At 44.6% G+C, this 25,917-nt stretch overlaps 1 protein-coding gene across 1 annotated transcript in view; it reads right to left on the bottom strand.

Moving 5' to 3' along the window:
- The window catches only part of LOC122557954 (dual specificity protein phosphatase 8-like), a 224,242-nt gene that overhangs the window by 161,924 nt on the left and 36,401 nt on the right, over nucleotides 1-25,917 (bottom strand). The window contains exon 2 of the mRNA XM_043706218.2: nucleotides 23,379-23,778. Coding sequence (XP_043562153.2) covers nucleotides 23,379-23,609 — 231 coding nt within the window. The 5' untranslated portion in view covers nucleotides 23,610-23,778. The remainder of the gene's footprint in view (nucleotides 1-23,378; nucleotides 23,779-25,917) is intronic.

The following is a 25,917-nucleotide window of genomic DNA, read 5'->3' as shown; positions in this document are numbered from 1 at the left end:
AGCGATAGGTGGATGAAGTGAGGGAGAAGGTGATAGATCAGAGGGAGCAGTGATGGACGGGTCTGCAGGGCGGTGCCGAGTGGGAGGCTTGGTACTGGGAAAATGTGGGGGGAGGGGAAATGAGAAAGCTGTTGAAATCCACATTTTTCCTGTGTGGTTGCAGGGTCCCAAGGTGGGAGATGAGGCGTTCCTCCTCCAGACTTCAGGTGGTAACGGTTTGGCGGAGGAGGCCCGGGACCTGCATGTCCTTGATGGATTGGAAGGGGGAGTTATAGTGTTCAGCCACAGGGCAGTGGGGTTGGTGGGTGCAGGTGTCCCAGAGATGTTCTCTGAAACGATCCACAAGAAGGCGTCCTCTATCCCCGATGTAGAGGAGACCACACCGGGTGCATCTCTGAACAGCATGCCACCCAGACCCATCCCATCCCATCCCTGTAAAACTGCATTCCTAATGGCTAACCCACTGCATTCCTAATGGCACATCCCTGGACACTGCAAGCAATTTAGAATGGCCAATCCACCTAACCTGAATATTTTCGGATTGCGAGAGGAAACTGGATCACCCAGGGGAAACCAGCACAGAGAATGTGTAAACTCCAAACAGACAATTGCCTGATAATGTAATCAAACCAGGGTCCCTGGCACTGTGAGGCAGCAGTGCTAACCACTGAGCCACCCTGCCACCCATGTTAATCTCACAGTTTCAAAAGGAGGGGGGCAGGGAGTGGGGAGGGGGGAGAAGTTGAGGAGGGGGGAGAAATGTCACAAATAATTTCAGGACATTTCCCTCATCTCCTTCTGTCAGAATTATGTCAAGCAGGATGGTACCAGTTGTTTCAGCGCACCTGTCCGGCACTCATAAACTCTGCAGCATTACAAATACTTCAACATAATAGTTCTCAAAATAGGATCCGCAGACATGTCAGACTTTCTCGGGGCAGAGGAAATAATGTGAGGAAGTCACCACGGCTGTCACATGCGCAGTACAGACTGGGTGGATTCTCTCTCGTAAGAGTCAAGGCCAGACAGACCCTGCAGTGAGAACTAAGCACATCAGTCCCATTGGCACCTGAATGTAAAGGTGTGTTGTCTTGAAAGAACTAATGAAAGAATCTGGAAATGCTTAATGTAGAGAGTATGAACATGATAATATTTTATAATTTAGACTGTGGAGGGTCTCAATCTAAGATTTCGTTTCCACTTGAAAAGAGGTCTTTCAACCAAAGGAGGGCAAGAACAGCCTCAAACTACAACCAGCAAGCAGCAACCTTCCCCAGTGGGCCCAACCCATCCTCACCTCCATCATCGCCGTTGCTGGGTAATATCATGGGAAAGGAAAATTAGTGGTGCAGAATCCAGAGGCTAAGGAGGAAATTAAAGTTCCAGAACAACTCACTTTAACTCCCTTGAATATGCACACAGTCTTCCAAGACAGTGCAGCCTGGCACTGATATCTCCATGTGCTTGACATGTGGAAAAAAAAAACACCCTTGGCAACTTGAAAGGTAGGCAGGATGATCCAAATGGTGCAATGATAGCGTCACCCTGTTTGTCATTTCACAGAGAACCACAGAATTTTTCTGGGATGGAAAGAAGCCATTTGGCCCATCATGGGAGTTCTGGCTTTCTGAGCACTTTTCCAGCAAAAGATTAAAAGGAGAGGCGATAGGAGGCTGTTCCTGTTCACCATGTGCCAGTTCATAGTAGGACTCCTGGTGTGGGGAAATGAAAGTCAAGCAACAAATTGACCAAGATGACCAGAACCCAGGAGAGAATAAAAGGGAAAAAGTGCACGCAGAAGTCCACATTGCCAAAGCAATTCTGACTCCTCAGGCTAGAGAGAACTGGTTTGCTCAGTTGGCTGGATAGTCAATGTGGATCAAATTAGTGTCAACAGTATGTGGTGTGATTCCCCATTCTGACTGGGACAGGTTTGGAAATGGCCTTATTGCCCTGTTTATGGTATAAGTTGTGGTGCTGTGGGTTGGATCTTTGCCTTTGGATTAGAGAACTGAAGAAGAGGAACAGATTCTAAAAGTTTCCCTTATACTGATGTCAGTACAACACAACCATAATGCCCTGTCTTCTAGCTCTCTTGTTTCTTGCACAGCTGGGTTATGTTTGCTGTCGCAGAAGCTACAGAATTTTGGAAGATCAGGCCAACACATTCAGTATTTCTGTCGCCAATTTTTTTTTAAAAGCTTAGAGTGCAGCCTATCTGGTATAAGGATATTGTCAGCTTTTATTACCATTAATTATTCCAGTATTCCAAAGTCATGACCACTACCTTTCAGTTTGTCATTACGAACTGCCATTCAATTCCACACTATTTCGAGAATACTTTTTTGCATTTTCTACAATAAAGCAAGGTACAAATGATTTTTTTTCAACATCTCTTTCCTATCTGCATGTTTCGCCTGTCTCTGCCATAAAAGAAACCCACATTTAGTCCCAGTGATCTCTTCTTTTATTTGGGTACCAATGGAAAGTTTGACTGTCGGCATTTACAGTTCTGGCTGGTTTATTCTGACATCCTATTTTTCTTTCTTTTTTAAAAAAGAAACTTGCCTTTCATGATCACAGGACACCCCAAAGTGCTTTATAGTGAACGTAATACTTTTGAAGTCTAGATGATGTTGTAATGTAGGAATGTCACCCACTGCTGAATTTTAAAATCCTCCCAATCCTTGGGCTTAATTTTTTTGGCAGCATTGTAAATCTCTTTAATCTAATACTCTCTTTAACTTCTCTCGATGGCTGAGGTCAGACCACTGTTCCTGTGGGCATTGGTTCCTTAAGGGTATGTATAATTACCCATAAATTATGAATTAACTCTTTCATTCTTCTTCTTCATTGGAAAAGTGTTCAAATACAATTGCGGAGGAGAGAAACACAACTTTTAAATTCGAGAGATGCTAGGGCCACCCTGAATGGGGAGTAACCCTTATCGCGGTGGCCTCTGGTGTTGAATTTTTGCAGCACCTTCTCTGCTGGCAAAAAGCAGGAAAGCTCAAACATTCCATTCCCTGACTACTGTTCCTGCTTCAAGTGAAAGTCAAGGGAGGTCTTAAACCTTCCGCCTGTTTCAGAAGTCTTCATGAGACAGGGGAGGGAAAGCTTCACTCAGTTACTTTGGCTGGAAGTCTCCTTTATGGTCAAAGGGAGCTACTAATTCTTCCAAGCTGAGGGATTTTAGTCCAGCGTGCCTTTTATTTGAGAAACACTCCGACCACATTTGTTTCACTTAAACATTGAGTTTCCTCTTCTGACCCGCAGAGGACCAAGAATCTTATCTCAGTATCGCAGGGTGTCTGAACATTGCTCCCATCAAAACTGACACAAGTTTCCTGTCAATTCCTCAGATCTCCTGCTTCAGCTCATGTATTGTTCCCTATGAGCCTTTGTTTTGTCTTGTTCTATGGAATGAGGTACAACATCATTTCTCATGACTTCAGTGCCCATTGTAGGCCTCCCCTCGCTCATGAGTAAATGACTCACCACAGGGCAGAGCCGAGAGGGGCACAGAAACACAAAGCTGGAGGCCTAGAGTGGCCGCGGCAAATTTCAGTGCTATTAAACGTCCTGCCAATTTTAACACAAGCTTTGAAAAGGGGAGAGGACTCTGCAAAACAGCTGGCAACCAGAGCAAAATCAGGTGAAGATACTTCAGAGCGCTGAGGAAGAGCCAAAATGGACTCAAAACATGAACTCTGTTTCTCTCACCTCACCGGAATGACTGCGTCTCCCCAGCATTTCCTGTTTCTTTTAAACACAGATTTCCAGCGTCTGCAGTATTTTACTTCTATTTAAACCATGATGCCTGGGACCTGAGTAGGCCAATTAGCTGCTTAATGCATCTTCACCAAAACATGTGGCACTGGAAAAGCACAGCAGGTCAGGCAGCGTCCGAGGAGCAGGAGAATTGACGCTTTGGGTATATTCCTGAAGGGCTTATGCTTGAAACGTCAATTCTCCAGCTCCTCGGATACTGCCTGACCTGCTGTGCTTCTCCAGCGTGACACTTTTTGACTGACATCTGCAGTCTTCACCCTCTCCTGTTTAATGCACCTTCCGTTGTAACAGAAAATGGCCATTCAGTCCATAAAAGATTACATTAGATTCCTTACAGTGTGGAAACAGGCCCGTTGGCCCAACAAGTCCACACCAACCCTCCGAAGAGTAACCCACCCAAACCCATTTCCCTCTAGCTAATGCACCTAACACTATGGGTAATTTAGCACAGCTAATTCACCTGACCTGCACATCTTTGGACAGTGGGAAGAAACCAGAGCACCCGGAGGAGACCCACGCAGATCCGGGGAGAATGTGCAAACTCCACATAGACAGTCGCCCGAGGCTGGAATTGGACCTGGGTCCCCTGGCAGTGTGAGGCAGCAGCGCTAACTACTGAGCCAACGTGCCGCCCATAAGGGTCAACTCCTGTTGTGCAAATGCAGACTGAGTGCCATTTTACCGATTTTCCATGTGACAATGCGACAGTTGCCTCTCTCCTGAGTGCCCTTCACTACAGACCAGCTACGGAAATGGAAAATAACCGGTACCACTCTCACGCAGTCACCCGGCATTACCTGACACAACAATGAGGAGTTTCTGACCTCCCATCCTTACCCCTATTACTGTCATGTGCAACATTTATCCCTCTAATACTAAAGTAGGTGACATGGTCATTATCAGGGAGCTGTACATTCCGAAACAGCAGCTAAAACACTTTGGGACGTTATGAGTTTGTGAAAATCGCTGTGTAAGTGGAAGGCCTCTGGTGTTCTAGATTTGTCTCCCACCCAGGTTCACACTGGCAGCAAACCCACAGAAAGTGAGCCCTTCTATCTGCTTCAGAGAGCAGTGTTATAATGGGCTTGACACAGTCTCCAGAGGTCTTCATTAAAACAAGACAACAAATTTGTCAAAACAGTCGATAGATATAAAAGCTGGAAGAGATGCATGACACAACACTGAATCACTATCCCATGCTTTACACAATTACACATAGTAAAGATCTACTTCAGACTTTCTAAAAATATTTATCAGTTCCACCCCTGCAAAAGATATGGATAAAATATACTAAATAAATGAGTTATATCCATTAAAAATAAAGCTTAGAAATACTTAATTATATTTTACTGGCAAACAATTGGATGACTGTCATAAGTCATAAAACTAGAGGCACATAAAGAGGATACTCAGCTAGGCCCATGTCTTGTTCATTTGTCACCCCTGTGCTCACTGACCTACACCGTTCACAATCACACAACATCCCAACATTTCAAAGGACCACCTTTGGATCCAAATCTCTCCAGGATCTCAGCCCAGTCATCTCAACAAAACCGATCTAGCAAAGTTGTTGGTCATCTTTCCTGGCATCCCTTTCTGAGGCTTGGTGTCAAATTCTGATTGATATACTCCTCAGTATCACCTTGAAACATTTTACCATATTAAAGGCTTTATATGAACACAAGTTGTTTTTGCTGTCATTTGGAATGACCTGAGGCATTCCGCACAGGTGGTGGATCAGACAGACACAAGATCACAAGACGATAGTCTTCATGAAAAGAAGGGAGAAAGTTGGCAACAGGTAACAAAGCTGATATTTTCATTTTTGAAAATAAGTATTAATCTTATTCCAAAGAAGAGGTGTGACAGTAGGTGTTACTTCTTTGGAACACATTTCAGAGGTGTTAATTATTCTTTATAATATACATGCAGAAACATAATGATCTCTCAATGTTCTGTTTCCGAAAAGACTTGGGAATAAGCCTACCATGTGACTTGAAAGGCAGCTGTAGTCATGTTGATTTTAAGATGTTTATTGAGGAATGCCAGGCCTTTTATACACTGTATTAAATCTGGAGCAATATCACAGTAATAGGTACAGCTTCCCTCAATGGGTGGCATATCAGCAACTTCCAGGTCAAGCATTTGGTGTCACACCAGCAGGATACACAGGTATTGTAATTTGCTCCCGATCCCTACCCAAACACATCCAAATCTTGGGCCAGATGCATTTTGGATGGGCTGAAGGAAGCAGCTAGGGAGGAAAGGTTAAAGTAGAGCTCCAGAATCAATAGGAGACCAAAACAAATAAGCTATAAAAGGTAAGATGCACAAAACCTTGTTCTCCAGCAGGATTCTGTTGTCTGAGGCCGGTGAGGTTGGGCAATGATTGTCAGACTTGCCCACAATCCAAGAATGGCAAAAGGATAGGCGGCCTCAATTGTTATGGGCACCGCCAACCCCATGATTCAGTTTGGCAGCAGATGGCACAGACCACATTGCTAGTCTGGAGTATGTGGAGACAGTTCTTCACAGCCTTTTGCCAGGTAAGTGTACCAAATTTTGCGAGAATGTTTCAAAGGCATAATAGCGGTTGCAGGTGGTTTATCCTAGATACCCCCAGCAGAGATTCCTTTTACCACTCAACTATGAAATACTGTACTTGGGCAAAAACAATCCTGCATGTAGGTTTTTTTGCACAAAATACTTGAAGAAATTTAATTATAAAATTTGTGCTGAAACATTACTGGGAAAATGTGTTTTTAGAAATTCCTCAATTAAATTCATATAGAGTATTACAGCACGGAAACAGACCCTTTGCCCCAACTCGTCCAAGTTTCCCAAAGTAAACAAGTCTCACTTGCCTGCATTTGGACCATTTCCCTCTGAACCTTTCTTATTCATGCATCTGCCCAAATGACTGTTAAATGTTGTAAGTATACCTGTATTGATCAGTTCCTCTGGCAGTTCATTCCACATTTGAAGTGCATTCTATTTGGAAGAAGTTGTCCCTCCTCACCCTTTTAAATCCTTCTCCTCTCATCTCAGAAATATGCCCCCTCGTTTTGAACTTGCTCACTTGAGGGAAAAGGTATTTGCTATTCTCCTTCTGATTTGATGGAACCTTTTCATTCGGAAGCTGACTGAAGATGTTACCTAATACGGTGATGAAAGGTCTGGAAATGAACCTTCCAGCTCAGTGAGCAAAGCGACATCCAGAGCTTTTTCAGTTCGGGTTGCAAACAAATTTCAACAAGGCAGGTCAAGAACTTGAATTCAGTTTAAAAGACAGAATTTTTTTAAAAAACTTACGTCTAAAGAAGTGACCATTTTTGTAAAAACCCATCTGGTTCACTAATATCACTAAGAGAAAGAGAAGCAGAATGCAGTAGGGCTTTCACTTCTTTTGCAAATTAAGCAATTGCGCAATTCTCTGATTAATTTATACTTTAACCGTTTCTTATGATCGTCTAGAACTAGGTACTGAACTAAGATTACTTGTTAAACTTATAATTGACATTAGAATTCAATTTTGAAGAAGGGTCGCTGGACCCAAAACATTGATTCTGCTGTGTCTCCACAGATGCTGCCAGACATGCTGAGTTCCTCCTGCAATTTCTAATTTTGTGTCTGATTTCCAGTATCTGAAGATCTTTAGCTTTCTGATTAGAATTCAGCCTGTTCTGCCAAAACGATGTTTCAATATGTCAATTATCTATCTATCTAGCTCTTTTCTCTCCTTATAGATGCTGCCAGACCTGCTGAGATTTTTCAGCATTTTCTCTTTTGGTTTCAGATTCGCAGTAATTTGCTTTTATCTATCTATCTGTCTGTCTGTCTACCACTCTATCCCCATACATACGTGACTCCAGTCCTACATTAACATGTTTAGATGTTTACTGCCCTTTGATGTGGCCGTAAAGCTGCTGAGTTCTATTTACTGAAAGCAAATGGGCAATAAATACTGCCTTGTTGTGACAGTCACATCCCAAAAGAGATTTGTTTAAAAGTAACTGAATTCAGACTCCACAGCTGTAAGATTGGAAAAATGTTACCAACTAATTTTTAATTAAAGCAAAGTACTACAATTGCTCAACAAAATGAAAGTACAGAGAAACTCTGCAGGTCTGACAGCATCTCTGGCGAGAGAAACAAGGATAATGTGGAATCTGATATGATTTGCCTTCTGATTTTTGACTTTGGCACAGAAATGTTATCTGATGCAATCCACAAAGATTAATTCTCCAATGGACCATAAAACAAGACTGAATATTCTTCTCCCCTGATGCTGAAGTGTGCCAGAAACTGTCTGCAGCACAGATGCTTTTAGCAGGGCCCACAGTCACTGCTCCATTCTACCTCCAGCTTGGCCTGTCCAGCTTTACCGTTAGGAGCAGATGGTCTCAGCAGTGACATCATCCACTCAATAAACAGGGCGTTCTTCCAGTCCCAGGAGATACTTGCAGTCTTTGGGTGGCCCAAAAAAAAAGGGCTTACAATCCCTCTGAGCTCTTTTGTTATCTCTGAACAATGGGCCTGCACACCATGTGTTTAAAAAGAGAGAAATCAGTCTTTGTGGGCATGGCTCTTTACGTGTGCAACATCTGTATATCTGTACATCTGATGGTCTACATACCTACACGCCTGAATGTGTGCGTGTGTGAAGCTTACATGATTGCATGGATGCATGGCCTTTGCATGCACATAATCATCCATGTGTTTGGCTGGGCCTGCATGCAATTGTTTGCATATCCATATACTCTAGTTTTGCAGTTATGATATATGCCTCTTTGAGAAATGATTGGCAGGAGTATTTTTTAAAAGGAAAATGGGATGTAAGCATTGCATTTATTGCCCATCCTGAATTGCCCCTGAACTGAGAGGCCTGTATGGACCTTGAGGTTCAACCTCATTGGTGTGGATCGAGAGTCACATGTAAGCCAATCCAGAGAAGCACGGCAGATTTCCTTCTCCAAAGGGCATGAGTGAACCAGAGCAAGGTTTTTCATCATGGTTACAATCACTATTTCATAAAGTTGTACAGCATGGAAACAGACTCTTTGGTCCAACTTGTCCATGCTACCAGATTTCCCAAAGTGGACTAGTCCCATTTGCCTGCATTTGGCCCTTACCCCACTAAACCTTTCCTATTCATGTACTCTCCAAATGTCTTTTAAAATGTTGTAATTGTACCCCCCTCCACCACTTCCTCTGGGAGTTTGTTCCACACAAGCATCACCTTCTGCGTGAAAACGTTGCCCCTCGGGTCCTTTCTAAATCTTTCCCTTCTCACCTTAAACCTATGCCCTCCAGTTTTGGACTCTCCTGCCCTGGGAAAAACAGCTCTTGGCTATTCACCTTATCTATACCCCTCAATTTCATAAACCTCTATAAAGGTCACCCCTCAGCCTTGTACACAGCAAGGAAAAAAGTCCCAGCCTATCCAGCGTCTCTTCATAACTCAAGCCCTCCAGTCACAGTAACATCCTTGCAAATTTTTTTCAGATTGATTGCATCCTTCCTATAGAAGGGCGACCAGAATTGTATGCAGTATTCTAAAAGTGGCCTCATCAATCTCCCATACAGCTGCAACATGACATTCAACTCCTGTACTCAATTTTCTGACCAATGAAGGCCTTCTTCACTACCCTATCTACTTATGAGGCCACTTTCAAGGAACTACATACCTGTACCCTAGGTCTCTTTGTTTGACAATACTTCCCAGGGCCCTATCATTATCTGTGTAAGTCCTACCCTGGTTTGTGTGACCAAAATGCAACACCTCGCATTTAGTTTTCAATTCCAGATGATTGGAATTTGAATTCCATTCGCCATGGGAGAAATTGGAACTATGTATTTGAAACCTCAGCCTATTTAGCTTGGCTTGGAGTTACCAGTCCACTGACATTACAGCTACACCACCTTCACCCCTGGTAATTGCAGCCACGGGAGGAGAGTTCATATTGCAGCCTCTCAGACTGTTCATCAGCCTGGTTCACATAGTTTTTAAGACTTCCTTTGAGGAACAATGATGCTTTGTAGATTGAGATTAATTGGCTTGAACCACTGTTCAATACACAAAACAGATCAAAAGGTCACTCCAGGCTATACTGGGAGTTCTAGCTGTGCGTGGGTACAAGATATGACTGTGAAACTGGGGAGAAATCTCAGCAGCTGTCTAATCTTAGTCTCATAACGTTCACTACCTCTAACATCAAGTTTGAAACAGACTCCTGGCCAACACACTCTATGGATTTGACATTTTTTATGTTCAAGACAACAAGCTCTTTGCATCCTCGGAGCATGAGCTCATTATTAAGGAGCAAAGAGTAGAGACAGCTCCATGTTGTTTGTAATGAAGCCACACCACCGGCAGTACGTCTCAGTCACTGGCAGCTTGGCATGGCCATTTGACTGTGCATTGCCTGTCATTTCTAAATCCGGTTGGGATATGGCAGCCAGTGGACCCACAAATGTTGGGTTTAAGTTGTTAGCTTGTGAGGCTGCACTGTATTACGGGGTGATGTAAAGTGACCTCAAGATCAATTCTGTTGGGCCAGACCAGCCTGAATGAGTGTCAGCTACACTCCTCTCTCCTTGAGGTCTGCAGTGAAAAGGCACCATTACTTGATCGATGGATTATTGTCACATGTACTGAGATACAGTGAAAAGTGTTGTTTTGCATACTATACGGCAGACCATACCATACAAAGTGCATCAGGTTCACAGAACAGAGTGCAGAATACAATGTTACACATGCAAAGGGAGAGAGAGATCAGAATTAATGTTTGAGAGGTCTGTTCAAAAGTCTGATAACTGCAGGGAAAAAGCTGTTCTTGAATCTACGCACATGTGTGTTTTATATCTTCTGCCCAACAGAAGAGGATGGCAGAGTGTTTAACTGGGGTGGGATGGGTCTTTGATGATGTTGGTCACTTTCCCAAGGCACTGAGAAGTATAGATGGTGCTAATGGATGGAAGGCTGGTTTGTGTGATGCTCTGGGCTCTGTTCACAACTCTCTGTAGTTAAGAGCTCATTCAAGCTTTGCTTTCATGGTGACTAAGAGCGTTTAGTGAGGGTTTTGCATCTGCCCTGCCGAACAGCAACCACATTTAGTCATTTTGTATTTAATTTCGTGTGTTGCCTTGCTGTGGATCAGTAAATTTCGCATGGTCAAGAAGGAGAGATCACAGCCCAATGCATACATAGCTCGGAGAATTCAGAGTAAACATGGGCAGTCGGTGTGGAGGGGAACAGGTGCTTCTTGCTTGCTTTATTTGGCTCATAGTCTGAAAGGCTTTTTCTAAAACAAAAGGATAAACTGAAGCCGAGGATCAGAGGCCTACCACAAATGTGTGACATCACAACTAAACCATTAAGTTCATTGGTTGGTGATAGTTCACTATCAATTCAGATTGAAGGTAAATAGGGGAAATATTTACAGGCTACAAACTAAAAGGTCAGTATGGATTTTAAAAATAAAAATAAAATTAAGAACTAAGTCAATAAAATCAAGATGCCGGGGCAGCCGCTATGGTGCAATTGCAATGATGTGGGCCCCATTGTGGTTTATAGTGACCACATCTTTTGCAAGTGTTGGCTGCTAAGGAACTCCGGCTCAGAGTTTGATAAATTGGAGTCTGAGCTTCGAACACTGCATCACATCAGGGAGGCAGAGAGTCACTTGGACTTAGGAGGCAGTCACAGCCCTTGGATTAAGTACCTCAAATTCAGTTAGTGGTCAGGGAGAGGAGGGTGTGACTACAAGTGAGGCAGGGAGACTTATCCAGGAAGTAGTGCTGAAGGAGCCTCAATTCTTGAGCTGGTTGAGATTCTTGCTCTCTGCGCGGACGAGAGCAGTGCTGCGGGGAGGATGAGCAAGCTGACCATAACACCACGGTGCAGGGAGCCATTCAAGATAGAAATGTAGTTGCAATCAGGGATAATATAGTCAGGGGAATAGACACATATCTGCCAGGATTGGGAGTCCTGAAGGCTGTGTTGCCTGCCTGGTGCTCAGGTTCAGGATATCACATCTGGGCTGCACAGGAAACTGGAGCGTCGGGGGGGAAAAGATCCAGTTGTGGTGATCCATGCAGATACCAAAGATAGGTAGAAACAGGGAAGCACTTCTGCTGAGGGAATATGTGCAGCAAGGGGCTAAATTAAAAAGCAGAAGAAAAAAGGTAATCTCTGGATTACTCCCTGAGACACGGGCAAATTGGCACATGATCAACGAGGTTAAAGAGATAAACACATGCTCAAAGATTGGTGTGGGAGAAATGGGTTTTCCCACAGTAATGGAGGGAGCTGTTCCAATGGGTCAGGTTCCACCTGAACCATGCTGGGACTGAAGTCTTTGTGAATATCATAACTAGGGCTGTGAATACGGCATTAAATCTAAAAGTGGGAATATTTGGGGGCCGGGGGAGGAGAAAGAGTGGGATAAGTTAATTAGAAAATTATGGAAAACTTCAGGGTGAGGGGAAAAGAGGGCTCAGCAGAGGTTATTACAGTTTCCAGAACAAGTAATAGGACAGAGAGTATGGAAAAGGTCAGGATTCTAACTTCAGGCACAGCAGATAAGGGGACAACTATGAGAATGGAGCCAATTAACATAGGACTGAGAGTGTTGTACTTAAAACACGCAGTATACCAAATAAGGTAAATCGAGCTTGTACTGCAGATTGAAACTGGCAAGACTGTGGGAATCACAGGGGGCTGCAAGGGGATCAGGACTGGGAACTAAATACCCGAGGACAGGTAAATAGGTGGAGGGGGCTGGATTGCCTTGTCAGTAAGAAAGGAAATAAATTGATGAGCGAAAAGTGGTAGAGTCAGAAGGTGTAGAATCTGTGTGGGTAGACTTGGGGAACCACAAAGGGAAAAGAGCCTGAAAGGCTTTATGTAGAGGCCCCCTAGCAGTCGTTGGGATGCGGAGAAGAAAATAAAACAGAAGATAGAAAAGGCATACAAGAAAGGCAGTATTACAATATTCATGGGGGTCTTCAGCATGCTGGTGGACTGGGAAAATCAGGTTAGTAGCAAATCTGAAGAAAAAGAATTCATGGAATGTCTATGGGATGTTTTTTTAAGAGCAGTTAGTGGAAAAGCCCACTGGGGGGGAAGAGGCAATGCTGTGTTTGGTGGTGTGTGATGAGACAGATTTAATTAGGAAGCTTAAGGTGAAGAAACCCCTAGGGGTCAGTGATAGAATTCACCGTGCAGTTTGAGAGGTAGAAGCTGAAGTCAGTGGTAATGGTATGACAATTGAGTAAAGGTAACTACAAAAGACATGAGGGAGGAGCTGGATAGAGTTGATTGGAAGGGGAGCCCAGCAGGTAAGATGGTGGAGCAGCAAACATAGAACCGCTACAGTGCGGAAACAGGCCATTCAGCCCAACAAGTCCACACCGACCTTCCGAAGAGTAACCCACTGAAACCCATTCCCTTCCTGCTCTAGATTTACCCCTAACTAAATGTGAGGAGAAAGTGAGGTCTGCAGTTGCTGGAGATCAGAGCTGAAAATGTGTTGCTGGAAAAGCGCAGCAGGTCAGGCAGCATCCAGGGAACCGTCGGTTGGAGGAAGAGCGCCTCATCTTCCGCCTAGGAACCCTCCAACCACAAGGGATGAACTCTGATTTCACCAGTTTCCTCATTTCCCCTCCCCCCACCTTGTCTCAGTCAAATCCATCGAATTCAGCACCGCCTTCCTAACCTGCAATCTTCTTCCTGACCTCTCCGCCCCCACCCTAGTCTGACCTATCACCCTCACCTTGACCTCTTTCCACCTATCACATTTCCGACGCCCCTCCCCCAAGTCCCTCCTCCCTACCTTTTATCTTAGCCTGCTGGACAAACTTTCCTCATTCCCGAAGAAGGGCTTATGCCCGAAACGTCGATTCTCCTGTTCCCTGGATGCTGCCTGACCTGCTGCGCTTTCCCTAACTAAATGTACCTAACCCACACATCCCTGAACACTATGGACAATTTTTTTAGCACGGCCAATTCACCTAACCTGTACATCTTTGGACTGCGGGAGGAAACCGGAGCACCCAAAGGAAACCCACGCAGACAGTCGCCCAAGGCTGGAATCGAACCCGGATCTCTGACACTGTGAGGCAGCAGTGCTAACCACTGAGCCACTGTGCCGCCCAATGGCAGAAGTCCATCCCAAGGAAGAAATATACTAAGGGGAGGATGAGGCAATCATAGCTGTTGAGGAAGTCAGGGACAGCATAAAAGCAAAAGAAAATGTATACAATGTGGTGAAGATTAGTGGAAAGCTAGAGGATTGGTAAGAAAAGCAATAAAGGGGAAAGAAGATGAAATATGAGAGTAAGTTAGCTAGTAATATAAATGACTTCTAAAAGGTAAGAGAGAGGCAAGAGTAGACATTGGACCACTGGAAAATGAGGCTGGAGTAATATTAATGGGAATCAAAGAAATGGTAGAAGAACCGGATAGGTACTTTGTATCAGTTTTCACAGTGAAGGACACCAGTTGCACACCAGAATGTCAGGACAGTCGGGGGTCAGAGATGGGTGTAGTGGTCATCACTAAGGAGAAGGTGCTGGAAAAGCTGAAAAGTCTGAAGGTGGATAAATCACCTGGACCAGATGCACTGCAGCCCAGAGTTCTGAAGGAGATAGCTAAGGAAATTGTGCTGGGTGGTCTTTCAGGAGGTATTGGTGGTCATCTATCAGAAATTACTGGTTTCAGGGAGGGTCCCAGAGGACTGGAAGAGGACTACTGTAACAACCCAGTTTAGGAAGAAAGGAAGAACGAAAGCAGGAAATTATAGGCTGGTTCATGTCTGCATAGCTTTGTTAAGGGGAAGTCATGCCTGACAGATCTGTTCCAATTCTTTGACGAGGTAATGAGCAGTTAAACAAAGGTGAGCCAGTGGACGTGATCGATTTGGATTTCCAGAAGGCCTTTAACAAGGTGGCATACAGGAGATTGCTACTCAAGATAATACACATGGGAAAAGGTTTTAGCAATGGATAGAGGATTGGTTGCCTACCTGAAGGCAGAGTTTGGGATAAATGGGTCTTGTCAGGATGGTAGCTGGCGACTACTAAGTTCCACAGTGATCAGTATTGGCACCACAGCTATTCATATTATATATTAATGGATGAAGGAACTGAGGGCATTGTTGCTAGGTTTGCAGATGACACAAATGTAGTTGGAGGGACAGGTAGTATTGAGGAAGTAGTGAGGCTGCAGAAGGACTTGAAAAGGCCATGACAGTGGGGAAATAAGCAGCAGATGGAATACAATGTGGGAAAGTGAGGTTATTTACTTTGGTATGTAGAGTAGAGGCCTAGATTGTTTTTTTAAAATGGGGAAAGGCTTTGAAAATCTAAAGCACTAAAGGGACTTAGGAGTCCTAGTTCAGGACTCACCATGCACGTTCAGTTGGCAGTTATTAAGGAATTGCAATGTTTCCATTCATTTTAAGAGGGCTAGAATACAAGAGTAGAGATGTTTTGCTGAGACTGTAGAAGGGCTCTGGTCTGACTGCATCTGGAATATTGTGAGCAGTTCTGGGCCCTGTATCTAAGGAAGGATGTGCAGGCATTAGAGGGGTACACTGAGATTTACAAGAATGATCCTGGAGATGAAGGCATTGTCATATGAGGAAATGTTGTAAACTCTGGGTCTGTACTTGACGGAGTTTACAAGGATGGGAGGGCAGGGGATTTAATTGAAACTTACAGAATACCGAGTGGTCTGGACAGAGCAGACATAGAGAAGATATTTCCAATATTAGGAGAGACTAGGACCTGAGGGCACAGCCTCAGAATGAAGGGACACCCTTTTAGAACTGAGATGAAGAGGAATTTCTTCAGCCTGAGGGTGGCGAATCTATGATATTCATTGCTGCAGAAGTCTGTGTAGGCCAAATCATTGAATGTATTTAAGACCGAGATGGATAGATTCTTGGACTAGTAAAGGGGATTGGATCGAGGGCTACAGGAAGAAGGCAGGAGAATGGGATTGGAATTAGAATTTGAATCCCTGCAGTTACAGAATTAGAAACAGGCCATTCTGCCCAACAAGTCCACACTGACCCTCTGAAGAGTAAACTACCCAGACCCATTCCCTATCCTACATTTACCCTTGACTAATGCACCAAAACCACACATCCATGAACACGTTAGGCAATTTAGCATGGCCAATTCACCTGACCTGCATGTCTTCAGATTGTGGGAAGAAACCAGAGCACCTGGAGCAAACCCACGCAGACATGGGGAGAATGTGCGAACTCCTCACAGATAGTCATCTGAGGCAGGAATCGAACCCAGGTCCCTGGTGCTGTGAGACAGCAGTACTAACCACTGAGCCATCTTGCCACTTTGGGAAACATGTCAGCCATGATTGAATGGCAGAGCTGACTTGATAGGCTGAATGGCCTAATTCTGCTCCTATATCTTGTCAACTTTTGAATCTGGAATCGGTAGCAAGGCTCAATTACTAATTGTAAGCAATGGTACCACAATGGTACCACATCTACAGCTCCTGTTCAGGATTCCGTTTCATTGGAAATGAACAGAATGTGTTTACCAGCGGGCAATGACTCCCGCTAAAGAAAAACTTCCACCTTACAGCACCTTTGCTGGAATTGTGCTTGCCAAACCTCTTTTTTTTTTTAAAAAAAGAAACTATATTTGCCAAATGATGTGATAAAACAATCTGCCTTGATGTCAGTTCCTGGATATAGCTACGCTGCCTACACATGTTGCTATTGAGACACAGATGTTGTGCTGCAGTTCCAGCTGTCTGTCCTCCCCAGCCAGCAAATCTACATCTCTTTTTTGATGCTCACTTCAGCTGATGAATGCTGATAATTAGGATTGAGACACGTGATTAGGAAGCAATTGAAGCCTGCAGCACAATGGGGGAGGAACTCACTGGCCGCATACACAGCTGAAGCCCCTTTGGGCTAACAGTATCTAAACAGATGTTTCTAAAAACAAACAAACAATCAGGATGAGGTGCTCAAGTGTCAGACTGACCTCTATGTCACAAAATTGAGTTCAAAACCACATCCAGGACCTAAACAAAAAGGGCAATATAATGCTAAGGAAGTACCAAATTGGAGCTGTCGAAAATATTAATTCTGTCGGAAGATAAAACTAATATTACATGGAGTAGTGTAATTTAATTTCATCATAAGATTCCCCACCCCCCCCCCCCCTCCAATGAAGACAGCTTGTTTGAGGGGTCTAACTGTGGAGTGTGACATTAGCCTAAACAAGAAACAAACAGTGACCTCTTACCTCGGAAGGGCAAGGCTTTTGGACATCCTTGTGACATGACTAGGTCATATCCCTAAGCGCGAAGCTTGTACTGCTAACTACAAAGGCAAAATTTAACGGGAAATGAAAAGGTGTTGAGAGAATATCTGTCACTGTTCCGATTTTATTGAACCATCCAGTAGATTCGCTGGCGACGTGTGTGAGGGGTGGAGAAGTAACAAAGTGTCTTCTTCTGGTACCTTGGAATAACTGGCATCATGAGCGTATAGTAGGTTTGGCAGATGACTGTCTGATGTCAATTTCACACCGACAATTTTGATAACACCGTTCTATAGTGACTTTCCCGACATAAAATGGCCCAAGGCACTGCACAGGAAAAGGACAACACAAAACATGACACCACACAAGAGATATTAGGTCAGGTGATAATAGTTTGGTTAAAGGAGGAAGTAAGGGAGGAGATGGGCAGCACAGTGACTCAAGGGTTAGCACTGCTGCCTCACAGCGCCAGGGACCCGGGTTTGATACCAACCTCAGGCGACTGACTGTGTGGAGTTTGTGCATTTTCCCCGTGTGTATGCGGGTTTCCTTCTGCAATCCAAAGATGTACAGGTTAGGGGAATTGGCCATGCTAAATTTCCCCACAGTGTCTATGGGTAAATAAAGGGTAAGAGGAATGAGTCTGGGTAGTTTACTCTTCAGAGGCTTGGTGTGGACTTGTTGGGCTGAAGGGCCTGTTTCCACTCTGTAGGGATTCTTCGATTTAACAAAACAAAAAGACATGGCCAGAGTTTTGGATGATCTCAGACTTGCAGAGAGTCGAATGTGGGTGTGCAGTCAAAACCGAAGATTGCAAGGGTAAGATTGAGAGTTTCAGCATCTGGCAAGCTGAGATAGGGAAAAGTCAGGTGATGCCACAAAATAAAAGCTCAGATGAATCTCAGATCAGTCAAATACAAATACAACACCAAGGTTGGCACAAATGGCTATAGTCAGGGTTAGGGATGGAGTTGGTGGCTGGAGAATGGCATAGGGATTGAGAACAATGGCTTCAGCTCTAACTGCAGCTGCTCCAATGAACTGATTCTAGGGGATGGGACTGGCAGCACATGAGGGACAGCCCACTTCTGAACGCGACTGTCCATAAAACCAAAAGAGGGCCATTGAAGGAGAGATATTTCAATATAAACTCTCAGTGTGGAGAGAAGGCTGAATCACGTGCATTCTCGTCAAGGCTTGGCCAGGAGAGACACATTTACTACAATGGTAACCCAGAAGCAAATGATGAAAGTCTGGAATAAAAGCAAAGTGCTGGAAACCCTCAGCAGGTCAGGCAGCATCTGTGGAGAGAGGAAGTGACCGAATTAATGCGACTTTTCATCAGTTTTTTTACCCAAAATATTTCTCTTTCCACAGATGCTGCCCAGCCTGCAGGGTATTTCCAACATTTTCCGTTCAGATTTTTTAGCAGAATTTGGGAACTTTAGTTATGTGGACAGACTGGGATTGAAAGCCTTATATACTCTATGGAGAGGTTTGTTAGAGGTGCTCAAAGTTGTGATTTGTGAAGGGCTTTCATTGAGTAAAAGCAGGTAAAACTGCATAAACTGGTTGGACGCTCCAACAGTCAATGGGGACAGAGTTAAGAGCATTGATAAAGAGAAATGGTGTAGGTTTGCAGACAGAGATAATTTTTTTTGACACAGGGAATTGTAATGGTTTGGAATGCACTGCAGGAACAGATTCAATAGTAACTTTCAAGAGGTAATTGGACAAAGTGTTTGGAAGGGAACAACGTGCAGGATCAAAAGGTAAACCTGGAGGACTGAACGTGTGAAACAGGAAGAGCGGATTTCCTTCAGCCTGCTCCAACCTTCAGCAACTCCTTGGATCATCCTCTGCCTAAACTCTACTTGCCTGCCAGCTTTCAAATATTTCAATTGCCTTAGAGTCCCACATTCATTGGATTTTAGTCCTCAATATGCTCAACGACTGAACATTCAAACCCCATTAACATAGGGTCAAAGTGTGTGGTGCTGGAAAAGCACAGCTGGTCAAGCAGCATCCGAGGAGCAGGTGAATCAACATTGAGCATAAGCCGTTCATTAGCCCGTCATTCTTGATGAAGGGCCTATGCTTGAAATGTCGAATCTCCTGCTCCTCAGATGCTGCCTGACCTGCTGTGCTTTTCCAGCACCACCCTCTTCGACTCTGACCTCCAGCATCTACAGTCCTAACTTACCCCCAATTAACATAGGGACATACCAAACTTTCTCAAAAGGATTGCAAAGCAAGTCCCCTTACCCCACTCCTAACTGGCTGGCCTCTTAATGCCAACACTTTACATATCCCACCCCAGTTTTATACATTCAAAAATTGTGGTGGGGTGGGGAGAGGAGGTGTTGGTGGAAACAGCCTCTCAGTATCCATCCTTTCAGGACCTCTCAGAATTATAAACACTTCAAGGAGCTCACCACCCATTTGTCTCAGTTCCACAGAAGCTCTACTTCCCATTACTGGATGAATTGGATAGCTCTTTAAATGTTCCAGCACAGGCACAATGGGCCAAACAAACAGTCTTGTTCCAATTTGTATAATTATTTGATGATTGAGGAGAGCTTTGGCTGGTACATTTTCAAGTACCACCACTCACCAAAGATGGAACTCTCTGGAAGCTCACTTTGGTGAAGACATGAAACAGACGTCACATCTAGCAGTTCAGGTGACTGAAGGCGACTTCTGGAGGTGCCTTTGTTAGCCGTTCTTGACTATCTGCCACCTGCTATGTGCCCAGATGCTGGACAGAAGCTATGAAGGATAGGTCCCACTCTGAGTACATTCCATGGCTCATCAGTACCATTCTCAGAGAGCATCTACTTCAGTTCACACCTTTCATTTTCATTCTCTTTCCTGACCTCCTCCGCTGATCCTTGCAAGCTGACAATGCCAGTGCTGCTTGTGAAGAGAGAACCCGGTGCAACAGCATCAGCAAGGTGCGTCCCGGTAAAGCTAGAAACGCTAGCATCACCTTCACCTCTATCGTCAAGGGGCAGCTTTCTTGCCTTTGCAGTATTATTTTAGATAAAATCGAACCATCATTCACTCTGTGCCAGTCCAGTGAACACGTATGGGGAGGAGGGGGAGGGAAAGGCATTGACTGGGAGCTTTTCATGACATTATCTCCCCTTCATCTGCTAAACTGAGGAATGCTGGGAATTAAAGAGGACTTCATTAAACAAACCCCCATAACTGCTCTTGCCACATTTTGTTTCGCCTTTCCCCAGCTCTTGTGAGGACACTGATCTCTGCCTGGCTACACTTAGTTGGTGCAATCCACGTATTTCAAAAAGACAAGAACAAACTAGTGAAGACAGTTCACCAAATCTTTCAGTGGAGGACGACATCGTTGGACACACCATCAATGTTTGGTGTTACAAATTGATATTTTGAAGTTTTGTTTTAACAAAATGATATCTGCACCAAAATTTGAATTTTCAAACATTTTAACGTGTCTGCCTAGGCCACCATTTATTGCCAATCTCCAAATGCCCAGTATTTCTGTGCATCTGGAATCACAAGAAGACCCAACCAGATAAGGACAGCAGATTTCTTTCCCCAAATTCACAACAATTTCATGGTCATCATTAAACTCTTAATTCTAGACTTTTAAAATTAAATTCAAATCCCACCATGGTGGAATTCGAATCCAGGTCCCTGTAACATGACCTGGGTGTCTGGATTGATAGGCGAGCGACAATACCACAATGCCATCGCCTTCATTCATCACTGTCCATAGTTGGATTTGATATACCTAGAATATTATCCTGGGGTACTACTGACCTAGGGACATTACCACTGTTCACTTACCTTAGGTTGCAGTATTACCTGCCTCCGTAGTTTTGAGTTCAGGCTGTTCAGAGCCACTTGCAACCCTCTGGGGTGGTAAAGGTTGAGAGAGGTACTGACTTAATGCAATCTATTGTTTCCCCATGTCTGCTACAGTGTTAAATTTGTAAATTTTCTAATCATCATCCTGGAAAGGACCCTGTTGTGGAAGGCTACAGACCAGTACTTAGTGTAGAGGGTTAGTTTTAATCATGACTAGCCTCTCTTGTTCTGTCCCTTCACTCAGAAACCCCCATAACTGCTGTCTGTGAGTACAATGAACATACCCTGCAGTTACTGGGACAGCACCCAAAGTTGTATCTCTTTCTCAGTCAATGCTGGACCTCTCTATTCTCTTCAGGTTAAAATGGTAGATAGGGAATTGCTCCCTCCATTGTGGGCATTTCAGTATAAAGTTGCCCAGCTTTGGAGGCACTATCTTACTTGGTCCCACAGAGAGCCGGTGTTAAAGAAGTGTTCGCCCACAGAGGCCGCGCTCTCCCAGGGATTTATCTACATACATATATGCTTTATATTAAAAGTGCGTTAACCTCAGCATAGATTAGAAAACAGACCTTAGACCGTGTACGAGTGCCTTGAGCAGCTGAGGTTACAGTGGAGCCTGTGGTGGATATTTTTAAAACAAATCTTTGAGCAGACCTTTTCCAGTAGGAAACACCTTTGTTGCAATTCAGCTACTGTTGGTCTCTCTCTCTCTCTCTCTCTCTCTCTCTCTCGCCTTCCCTCTCTGACACATGAATCCTGAGCTGCCATAAACTAATTAACAAGTGCTGGGATGAATCAAAGCATCCAAGAAGAAGAAGAAAACAAAGAGACTAACATTTGGAATAGTCGATTCTTTGGTTAATACAGAGGGTGGGGAGGTGGTGGGTGCTTAATCTACTCCACAACCAGAATTCAGACAAAAGCACTTGAGTAGACGTGTTGTTTGTGGCTGGGGTGGGGTAAGGGAGAGAAGGGTCTGTCGCTAACCTAATAAATATTCAGCAGCTCAAGATGGCAAAATGACAATGGAGGTTGCAAGCAGCACCATAAACACACCCGCATCAATCACACAGGCACGGTGCCAGGCGGCAAGCTGTTTGTGTTCAATCTGCCACAGTATTTAGCTCTGCAAGGGCCAGGGCAATGATGTCATAGGCAGCCAATTGCAGCGGGTCTCCAGAGCTCTACCTTAATCCAGTCTTTCACTCTTTGTAATTTTATTGGCTTTGCAGAGAGAGAGAGAGAGAGAGAGAGAGAGATAAACTGCAGGGGGGTGGGTGTTGGAAGAAGAGTCTAAAAAAGTGATTCGAATTGGCGCAGAAGAAAGCGACAAACAGGGCTAAAGAAAGTTAAAAATCACACAACACCAGGTTATCGTTTATTTGGAAGCATTAGTTTATTTGCAGGTTTATTTGGAAGCATTAGTTTTTGGAGCGCTGCTCCTTCATTGGGTAACTGAAAGCTAGTGCTTCCAAATGAACCTGTTGGACTATTACCTGCTGTTGTGTGATTTTTAACCTTGTCCACCCCAGTCTAACACCGGCTCCTCCACATCACGGATTAAAAAAATATAGTGTAGGGACATGGATGGGGGAGAGACAAGGGAAGACAGAGATAGGTAAGAGATGCAAGTGTGCCAAGCGGGCTGAGATAAAAGGTGGGGGGGGGCACTGGGAATACGATAGGTGGAAGGAGGTGAGGATGATAGGCTGGAGAGGCGGTTGGGGCGGAGAGGTCAGGAAGAAGATTGCAGGTTAAGAGGGCTGTGCTGAATCTGGGGGTTGGGACTGAGATAAAGTGGGGGGAGGGGAAATGAGGCGCCTCATTTTCCACCGAGGAACCCTCCAACCACACAGGATGAATGTAGATTTCTCCAGCTTCCTCATTTCCCCTCCCCCCACTTTATCTCAGTCCTAACCCCCGGATTCAGCACCGCTCTCTTGACCTGCAATCTTCTTCCCGATCTCTCCGCCCTCACCGGCCTATCACTCTCACCCTCACCTCCTTCCACCTATTGTATTCCCAGCACCCCTCCCCCAAACTCCGCCCCCCACCCCCCACCCCCATCCCATCCCCACCTTTTATCTCAGCCCGCTTGGCAGACCAGCCTCATTCCTGAAAAAGGGTTTATGCCCAGAACGTCGATTCTCCTGCTCCTCGGATGCTGCCTGGCCTGCTGCGCTTTTCCAGCACCACACTTTTCAACTCTGGTTTCCAGCATCTGCAGTCCTCACTTTCTCCTACCATATAAGTGGAACTGAACAAACTCACATTCACTGATGCCAGAAGACAGACATACAGAAAGAGGGGAAGTGAAAAAGGAAGGATACAGGTTTTTGGTGCTCTCTGCAAGCATAGTGCACTCAGTGAGGGCGTGGAGTTGCCACCATCAGTGTATCGCTCTGGGGGAAGGAGGTAGGACACAGTACCTTCATCTTGCCAGAGGGCTGGATCAGCTCGGTGATGGAGAACTTGTCTTGCTGTAGCCTTCGTTTCACCAGCTTGGAGCAGCAGATGTTCACCGAGTTCAGCACGTGAGAGGTGTTGTACTCCACGAATGAGCGACTGTCAATCACCAGCGTCGCCCCGACACCACTCCGCAGGAGGCTGGCCAGCTTCTGGGCGTCCATCACTTTGGGCTGGGCTTTCTCTCCTGCCATCGCTGCCCCCGTGCTCTCGAGGATGGAAGGGCTTCCCTCTCTCCCTCACTGCCTCCAACAGGGGGAAAAAAAAGGAAGAGAGAGAGAGAGAGTGTGGCTGCTTGCCGGGTTTACCAGAAATCACTGCCCCGTCGACAGCCAGATACTCCAATCGCCGAGCTGCTTCATTCTGCAAAAGCAAAGGGAGAACCACATGAAACAAATGGGAGGCAATGGCCTAGTGGTATTTTTGTTGCTCTATTAATCCGGAGACCCACGTACTGTCCTGGGGACCCAGGTTCAAGTCCCGCCATGACAGATGGTGGAATTTGAATTCAAACAAACAAAATAAAAATCTGGAATTAAGAGTCTAATGAATCCTATCTGGTTCATTAATGTCTTTTAGAGAAGGAAACTGCTGTCCTTACCTGGTCATACAGCACAGAAACAGACCCTTTGGTCCAACAAATCCATGCTAAATCTGATCCCAAACTAAACTACCCCCACCCTGCCTGCTAGTCCATAGCCTTCTAAACCTTTCCTATTCAAGCAACCATCCAAATGACATGTGACTCCAGATCCGCAGCAATGTGATTGACTCTTAACTGCTCTCTGGGGGATAGACAATAAATGCTGGCCTAGCCAGCAATGCCCTCGTCCCGTGAACGTGAGAAAAAAAAAACGGTTGTTCGAGCAAATTAACGACTACAGGGTCACCTTTCCCATTCCTGAGCACTTAAAACCGATTACACCTCCTAAACTTCACGTCATAGAAGGGAATGCTCAAAGAGAGTCCAAGATTAGTTTTGTGGCTTCCTCCCTCTTCGGCTTGAACATGATCTCTTATTCCAGAGGTGGTAATGTTCGCTAGGGCATCGCCCATGGGTGCCAATGTCTTTCAGGGTTTCTCCAGAGTACCGTCCATCATGCGTGACCATAGAGCAAGGATTCGACTGCCTGGGACAATGAGGATGGTCCATGTGGGGAGCGAGACCGTTCTTAAGCCAGAGGCTTCTTGGGGATACAGAGACACCACCTAAAACTTGCTGATCTGGACATAAACTGGTGCCCACTTCCCATCATCCAATGCCTAGATCATTCATCTGGGCTCATGTCATTTTATTCAATGTCCACACCCGTCAAAATAAAGTGAGTAGTAGCTATCAACCTTCCTATCACAGAAATCCAAAGGCTATCTACAGCTGATTATTTCCATTGTTGGGTTTGGCCTTTTCATCCATAATCAGAGATCCAACCCAACGAGCTCTGGTCCAGATGACTCAGCAGAAAATATGAGAGAGCGGGCTTTAAATATTTTATAATGAATATAGCTTTACAAAGCTCCCTATCAGTGTGACAAAAATAAACAAAACAAGAATTGCAGATGCTGGAAATCAGAAACAAAATCAGAAATTGCTGAAAAAAGCTCAGCAGGTCTGGTAGCATCCGTGGAGAGAAAGCTGAGTTAACATTGCAGGTCCAGCGGCCACCTTCAGAGCTAACCCTAACCTTACTTAGACCACTATCCATTTTGTACTGAATTTATCCTACCTTCTTGCCTATCACAGACCCTTCCATAAGACGCTTGTCCCTTTCTTTGCCTCTCTACTTATTTAAGATCTTAGACATCTCCAATCCCTTTTCCAATTTTGACCAAAATAGTCTTCAAACTGAAGCATGACGTCTCATTTTCCCTGTCCTCCTCTACTGCCAAAACCATTGAGTTCTTTCAGAACTCGTCAGGTTTCCAGCACCCACAGTGTTTTGTTTGTGCATGTGCGAAGCCATTTTTGGTCCAAATCTCGAAATTCCTTAAAAATAGAACACAAATACAAAAGCAAAAGAGTAGCTGATTCTGAAATTCTGAAAGCAAAATGGAGGATGCCAGCATCACTCAGCAGGCAGCCAGCATCTGTGGAGAGAGGAACAAAGTTAACATTTCAGTTAGTGCTGTCTCTCTTCATAGATGCTAAAAGACCTGCCCAGCATTTCCAGTAATTTATTTTTAAATTTCCAGCACAGTATTAGGCCTTTACATTAGCGGTTAATTCACATCCAGGATTGTGAAACACCTTAAAGCTGTGTTCTTCTCTCTGAGAGGGTATCCACTGGTCTATTCTGTCTTGTTAATGCTCATTGCCCCGTATTTCGCTTCCTGTATTGATAGGCTGTTTTTAAAGGAAAGAAAACCTGCTTTCACAAACATATTTCTTCAGCAACCGTCTCCATGTTCAGCATATTCCATGTGGATTCCAACTGGATCCTGTGTGTTTTTAACTAAAGATATCTCTAAGACACTCAGGCTTCCTCAAACCATTGTTCTATCTGC

The sequence above is a fragment of the Chiloscyllium plagiosum genome, unplaced genomic scaffold (genome assembly GCF_037043375.1).
Source record: "Chiloscyllium plagiosum isolate Xiang-an unplaced genomic scaffold, Cpla_swu_hap1 HiC_scaffold_18, whole genome shotgun sequence".
Lineage (NCBI taxonomy): Eukaryota > Metazoa > Chordata > Chondrichthyes > Orectolobiformes > Hemiscylliidae > Chiloscyllium > Chiloscyllium plagiosum.
This window is presented reverse-complemented; position numbering and strand designations above follow the sequence as displayed.